The sequence below is a fragment of the Gekko japonicus genome, unplaced genomic scaffold, assembly GCF_001447785.1.
Source record: "Gekko japonicus isolate JY-2015 unplaced genomic scaffold, Gekko_japonicus_V1.1 scaffold3744, whole genome shotgun sequence".
NCBI classification, from domain to species: domain Eukaryota; kingdom Metazoa; phylum Chordata; class Lepidosauria; order Squamata; family Gekkonidae; genus Gekko; species Gekko japonicus.
In genome coordinates, this window is record NW_015165350.1 from 30,329 (window position 1) to 37,686 (window position 7,358).

The 7,358-nt window shown below is 44.6% G+C and overlaps 1 protein-coding gene across 1 annotated transcript in view; it reads right to left on the minus strand.

The window, feature by feature from the left end:
- Positions 1–670: 670 nt before the first annotated feature.
- The window catches only part of LOC107109870 (zinc finger protein 271-like), an 11,313-nt gene continuing 4,625 nt past the window's right edge, over positions 671–7,358 (minus strand). Inside the window, exons 3-9 of the mRNA XM_015410581.1 lie at positions 7,131–7,257; positions 6,322–6,435; positions 6,085–6,186; positions 3,981–4,094; positions 3,751–3,834; positions 3,471–3,572; positions 671–3,193 (exon numbers count right to left, since the gene is read on the minus strand). Coding sequence (XP_015266067.1) covers positions 1,257–3,193; positions 3,471–3,572; positions 3,751–3,834; positions 3,981–4,094; positions 6,085–6,186; positions 6,322–6,435; positions 7,131–7,257 — 2,580 coding nt within the window. The 3' untranslated portion in view covers positions 671–1,256. The remainder of the gene's footprint in view (positions 3,194–3,470; positions 3,573–3,750; positions 3,835–3,980; positions 4,095–6,084; positions 6,187–6,321; positions 6,436–7,130; positions 7,258–7,358) is intronic.

The following is a 7,358-nucleotide window of genomic DNA, read 5'->3' on the forward strand; positions in this document are numbered from 1 at the left end:
GCCTAAGAGAGCAATCCTAAACAGGTCTACTTATAAATCCTGTTCTAGGTTACTCACTGGGGCTGATTCCCAGGATTCCCTGGAATATGAATCATAGCCTGGTGATGGTTCGGTTGAAGGAGGTGGTAAGTACAGTGAGTTCAAGCAGAAGCAGAAATACCATCCCATGCTTTGCAGAGAAAAATAAGTGATTAAAATGTGGAATTCGCTGCCAGAGGATGTATGGCCACAGGCGATGACAGCTTTAAAAGGGGATTAAATAGATGCATGGAGGATAGGTCTATCAGTGGCTAAGGGCCATGGTGATTAAAAGGAGCCTCCACATTCCGAGGCACTAAACCTCTGAATCCCAGAGCCAGGAGGCAGCATCAGGGGAAGGCCTCAGCCTCTGTGCCCTGTCGTTGGACCTCCAGAGGAACTGGTTGGCCACTGTGTGAGACAGGATGCTGGACTAGAAGGACCAGCGGTCTGATCCCGCAGGGCTCTTTTTATATTCTTAAAAAAAAAAGATCCAGAAATAACCACACCATGTAGGTTCCCTATTGGCCAGAATGTCAAACGCTTTAATAAGTTACATAAGGCATCTGCAGCCAAAGTAATCCAAAGAAGTATTCTTTTACACATCTGACATATGAGTGCCATAGGATTTTTTTTTTTAAAGCAAAATGACAGACAGACAACCCTCTGGAATTCAGTACTAATAAAAATAGTTAGGATTTGAAATCGCAAAGGAAAACTGTCCATTAGAAACTGGGCTGGGCCCACAGATATTGGCAATACTGACATTTATTCGCAAATTGCATTGGAGGTATGCTACACAGACCACTGGGAACGGCAGGAACCGTTAGAAGATTGCGTGTGTTTCTTTTAGTTCTCTAGTAAGGATTTGTGTGTCATTGACAACTTACTTTATCTGGTAAATTTTTTTTGTCTTGTTTCAGTAGAGTGAAACCTGCAAAAGAAGCTTTTGTCACAATGTACATACGTGTTTTGTCTCTGGAATATAAATGAGGTAATATGAACTCTGATCGAAAACATGGGGTTTTTTTTTCTCCACTCACAACTGAGTTCACCAGTGTTTTTCCAAAACCAGTCTGAAGTAGATTTATTCAAGCTTCTCTTAATATTCCATAAGCTCTTATGCCACACTGTTTATGTCTGTAATATCTCTCCTCAATGATACAATCAGCTTCTTTTTACCCACTGAATTTTTTACTGTAGACAGAGTTTATGAATAGATTTTCTCAAGCGTGGATCTATCTTGCATGGATTTTTTCATGTCTCTTCAGGTAGGCTTTACTCCGGAAACTTTTACCACAGACTGAGCATGCATGTGGTTTCTCTCCAGTATGAATCCTCTCATGGTGAATGAGGTTTGATTTTCTATTGAAACTTTTGCCACAGGCTGAGCAAGCGTGTGGCTTCTCTCCTGTGTGGCTTCTTTCATGGGAAGTCAGGCTTGACTTCTGCTTGAAGCTTTTCTCACAGACGGAACATGAATACGGCTTCTCCCCCGTGTGAATCCTTCCGTGGATAATTAGGTGCTCCTTACGACTGAAATTTCTACCACAGACTGTGCACATATATGGTTTTTCTTGCGTGTGGATTTTTTGGTGTTCAATATAACTTGTTCTGTGTTTGAATCTTTTCCCACAGGCTGAACAAGTATATGGTTTTTCACCTGTATGAATTCTCTCATGTATAACCACCTGTGATTTATTACCAAAGCTTTTCCCACAAACTGAGCACGGATATGGTTTCTCTCCTGTGTGGGTTCTCATGTGTCCAAGAAGGTTTGCTTTGCAACTGAAACTTTTACCACAGACTGAGCATGTAAAGGGCATCTCTCCTGTATGGATTCTTTCGTGACTGGTAAGGTTTGATCTTTGTTTGAAGCTTTTACCACAAAATGAGCATGGGTAAGGTCTTTCTTCTGTGTGAGTTCTTTCATGCGAAATAAGGTTTGTTCTCCCACTGCAACCTTTCCCACAGACTGAGCATTTATATGGAGTCTCCCCAGTGTGGACTCGCTCATGTCTAATAAGGCTTACTTTGTGAATGAAGTTTTTCCCACAGATGGAGCATGTATAGGTTTTTTCTTGAGTATGGGTTTTTTCGTGGCTAATAAGATTTGATCTTTGGCTGAAACTTTTCCCACAGACTGAGCATATGTATGATTTTCCTTCAGTATGGCTTCTTTCATGGACTGTCAGGTAACTTTTCCAGTTGAAGCTTTTCCCACAGACTGAGCACGAATAGGGTTTCTCTCCGGTGTGGATTCCCTCGTGTCCCAGAAGGCAGTCTTTACGACTGAAGCTTTTGCCACAGATGGAACATTTATATAGGGTCTCTCCGGTGTGAATTCTTTCGTGCTGGAGGAGACCAGAACACTGGCTGAAGCTTTTGCCACACACTGGGCATGTATACGGTTTCTCTCCCATATGAATTCGCTCGTGTCTGATAAGGCTTGCTTTGCGGCTAAAACTTTTCTTGCAGACTGAGCAAGCATATGGTTTTTCTCCTGTGTGGGTGATCTTGTGTGCTATTAGGCCAGAGCTCTGACAGAAGCTTTTACCGCACAAAGAGCATTTATATGGTTTCTCCCCTGTATGAATTCTCTCATGTCTAATAAGGAGTGCTTTTCGGCTCAAGTTTTTTCCACAGACAGAACATGGATATGGTTTTTCTCCCGTATGGATCCTTTCATGGCTAATGAGATGCGATCTCTGATTGAAGCTTTTCCCACAGACCGAGCATATATATGGTTTCTCTCCTGTATGGTTTATTTTGTGTCTAATAAGGTGTGACCTCCGAAGGAATTTTTTCCCACAGACTGAACATGTATTCGGTTTCTCTCCTGTGTGGCTTCTCCCATGGGAGAACAGGTAATATCTCCAGCTGGATTTCTTCTCACTGTCCAAGTGTTTATAAGATTCCTCTCCTTTAAGAAGCATTCTACCAGGCTTATGAATATTCTTTAGGGCTTTGGTTTCCCTGAAGTCACCTCCTGCACAAAATAAAACCTTTCCCTCTCTCATCCCTGGCATGTTCCCTTGGAGACTATCTACTTTGCCTTCAATTCCAGAGACCTGCTTTGTATACTGGGAGGCAGTTCCTAACAATGTCTCATTTACAGTCACTTGGTTTATGTTTTCTGATTGGAGGTCATCTTCCTCTTTTATGCATCCATTGCCTGTTCAAATAGAGAAAATCATGATAAATGAACTATTCAGACCAAAAAATTAATGGGGATTTATGTACGTCAAATGTACATCCCCAGCATGCCTATACACACACATATACACAAAGATTTATACTAAATCAGACCACTACCAGGATCAGTATACTCTACTTCGACTGGCAGCTGCTCTTTGGTTTCTCTGTTGGAGGTCTGTGGTGTTCGCTATGCAAATATGTTGGGAGTGTTTTATTTCTGTGTTTCAATGGCTGTGGCCCATGATACCACTCACCCAAAGGGATACTTGAGACAGTCATTTTTTCCACAGGCATCTGGAGATCGGAAAGCCATGGCTCTTCTTTTGGTTCCAGTTTTATTATTACAGCAGGGAACCCTGTTTCGAGGAAGGGGGAGATGTAAGTTCAGCTTCATATCATCCCAGGCACCCAGTACCAAAGGAGAGCAAAAGGTACACCAAGGGTGGAACAAGTGGATGAGAGGAAAACCTTTTAAACCCTGAACCTAGAGCCTACTGTGAACCCCACATTAAATGAACTCGTCCCCACCCTCACCTGATTGGTCATCAACAAGGTCTGCATTTTCCTCGGGTCCCTGGATCCAGGGCTCCTCTTCCTTTATGATAACATCAGGCAATCCTGAATCGAGAGAAAGTGAGGTAAGACGAGGCAGTCAGACGTGTGAGATTCAGACAGCTTGTGGTGTTAGCAGAACGCAACTGGTTGGCAAGATTTTTGTTCTACAGCTAATGGTTTGTTATTCTTTGGCTTACTGGACTCCTCACCTGTGCTGTAGTCTGACAGGATATTTCCTTCCTCCACACCCAGTTGATCTGGCATCTTTGGCTCTTCCACCTTTTCCACCTGTGAGATTGTGGTCAGGTTAGGAAGGCGAGATTCTGCCCAGGAAAGAAAGAAGTGTACTTCGTTAAGAAATAAAATTCTGTTACAAAAACTAGCTACTTCTTTACTGAACCAAGCTCTACCCTCCTCTCTACTGGCAAAGATGAAGAGAGCTTCTGGAGTCCTGGCCCAGCTGGTGGACCACTGAATCAAGCTCTACCCTCCTCTCTACTGCCAAAGACGAAGAGAGCTTCTGGAGTTCTGGCCCAGCTGGTGGACCTCCTGATGGCACCTGGGTTTGGGCCACTGTGTGACACAGTGCTGGACTGGACAGGCCATTGGTCTGAGCCAATATGGCTTCTCTTATGTTCTTAGGTAGGAACGTGAATCTGGATGTATATCCTACTATACTGTACTTTATATTAAAGGCCCGTGGTCGCTTGAACCCAAATCCTCACTCTGCCATGAAACACACTGGATAATGTTCTCTCAACGTGACCTACCTCATAGGGTTATTATCAGGATAAAATGTACACTGCCCTGAGCTCCTTGGAGGAAGGACAGGACAAAAATGTAAGAGATCAATCCCTCACCTAAGTGGTAATCCAATGCGATATCCATTTCTTCTGAACCCAGCTGATGCAGAATTCCCACTGTTTCCCCTTTTTCCAGCTGAGACATCGCATCTAGATGAGGAATGGAAGATTTTGCTACGGAACCACAGAAACTCAATTTGAAGGGATTTTTAATTTGGTGTATTTGAATTTGGTTCCAGTGTGATGCCGTGGTTAAGAGTGCCACACTAGGATCCGCAGGTTTGAATCCCCACTCTGCCATGGAAGCTTGCTGGGTGACCTGAGGCTGGTCTCAGAGGATAAAATGGAGAAGGGGAGAATGTGGTAAGCCACTCTAAGTCCCCAATGGGAAAAAAGTGGGCTGTAAATGACCACTTTGGGCTCAGGAAGCAATTTTTCTCCAGGCCATTTTGGCTGGAGATCCTGGAGGTTTTTTTGTCATCTTCCAGGTGTGAAACAGCAGTCACTGGGGATGTGGGGGGGGAGGTATTTGTGAATTTCCTTCATTGTGCAGGGAGTTGGACTAGATGACCCTGGAGGTCCCTTCCATGATTCTACGATTCTAAATACACAAATAAATAACAAATCTGGTTATTTGCTTGTCAAGCATAATGCACCTTGGGCCATCTCAAAACAAAAGAGAACGTACAGGCAGAATTCCTGCAAAACTATGAACCTGACAAGAGCTTTAAAACATAGAAAGGAGCTCTGCTGTGTATTGGGGGAGGTGGGAAGGGGGCTTTATCGGCATTTTTCACACACGGTGCAATATAAACCTTTCATCACCAAAACAAAAAAGCTGTTTGTAAAATCCTCACAGAATGGTACGACCATGAAGGGGAGAAGCGGTGATGCTCATCATGAAGCAACACCACAGGTGGGAGCCAATAGGAACTGTGTCACCTGTTAAATCATTGAACTCTGTCCAATGGGGTGCCAACATGGCGGTTAGAGTGTGGACCAGGATCTAGGAGACCCAGGTTCAAATCCCTTCACTTCCAGGGACCATCATTCCCTCTCTCAACCTGACCTACTTCATGCCATTATGGTGAGGATAAGACAGCAGAGCGCAGAAGAAAGTATGCCGCCCTGCACTCCTTCAAGGAAGAGTGAAATAAAAAGGTACTAAATACGTAACTCTCCATAGCAACTGAGGTACAACCTGCATGAAGAATTGCACAGGCGTCAGCAACAAAATAATGCAATACTGTGCTTGGAAAATACCATATCCTGCACTCTCTTTGGAGAAAACATCTGGATCTCGCCCAGCAGAGGTGTAAATGTGCACGGATTGGGGGGGAAGCCTGCAAAAAGCCCTTTGCTGCTTTATCTTTTAAATTTATACCCTGCCTATCTTCCAAAACAGCACAAGTATGGGTCTTTGGCCTGTGTCCCATCAAGCCACCCCCCCTCTTAGCATCAACTATGCATCACCTGACACTACCTTCTGGACTCCAGCACCATTCCTCACCTGAACTGCTTTCTGAGACGATCTCATTGGGCTCAGATTCCTGGTGACGCAAGGCCCGTGGCTCCTCTTCCATTTCCAGTTTTATCACTGCATCGGGAAACTCTGTTCATGAGAAGAGTGTCAGAGGAAATGAGTCAGTGGCAGATCCCTATAAAGTAGGGCTTTGCCCACAAACCCACAAAGTACAGCACAATCTGAAAGGTCTCCAAGCGGGTTAGCTTCCTGACCCCTCCTCACCTGCGCTAAACTCCGATACAACTTCCCTTTGCTCCAAAGCTGGCTGACCTGGAATCCACAGGTCTTCCTCTTGTTCCAGCTGGGAGATCAAGTCTGGCTTGACTGACAGAAATCCTGCCCAAGAACCAAGGAACAAAATTCAACAGGCAGAATTTCAGGGTTGAACTATGCTCTACACTACAGGATCACTAAATACGGCCAGCTGGTACCTACATTGGGGGGTGGGGAGGAACAGGTCTAGCTTCTGTTTGTGAATTATTCTTCACTGAAGTCAGTGGTTTTCTCCTACTTCCTAATTACAGGGAATCTTCTCCTTGTCTTGTCTGCAAAGAAACTCCTGCATGGAGCCGCCGCACACAGCAAAGGATTCTTGGACAGAAGAGCCTTTTATTTACCCTGAGGGAGCTGACTAGCGCCACCGCCACTGCAGCGTTACTCCTTGAGTGCCTCTGAATGTGGAGGTTCCCCTCAGTCACCACTGAAAGACTTATCCTTCATGGATCTATCGAATCCCCTTTTAAAGCTGTTTATTCCTGTGGCCAGCACTACATCCTCTGGCACTGAATCCCACATTTTAATCACTCTGTGTAAAGTCGTATTTCCTTTTTCGGAAGGTCTGTAGCACTGAGCAAGCAGCCTGTGAAGTGCCAATGAGGGCCAACCCTGCTTAGTTCCCAAGATCTGACTAGATAAGGGCTATCCTGATTAGGGCATTTACCTATCTAAAGGCGATGAGATCCCTCTCAGGGAAACTGAGGTGTTTCCTAAAGAGGTAGTTGACTGAAACACAAGGAAAAGAGATTCCCTACCCAAGGAGGACATGTTTTCAAAGTTTTCCTGCATGACGTCCCGGTAAAGAGCCTTCTGAAGAGGATCCAACAGAGTCCACTGGCTCTCCGTGAAATACACAGCTACATCTTCAAAAGACACATGGCCCTGAAGGAGGAGGGATAAGAAGTACTGTATATGTAAGGAGACAGTGCTTTATGTCCTTCCAAGGAGGAGGAGGAAGAGGAGGAGGAGGAAGAGGAGGAGGA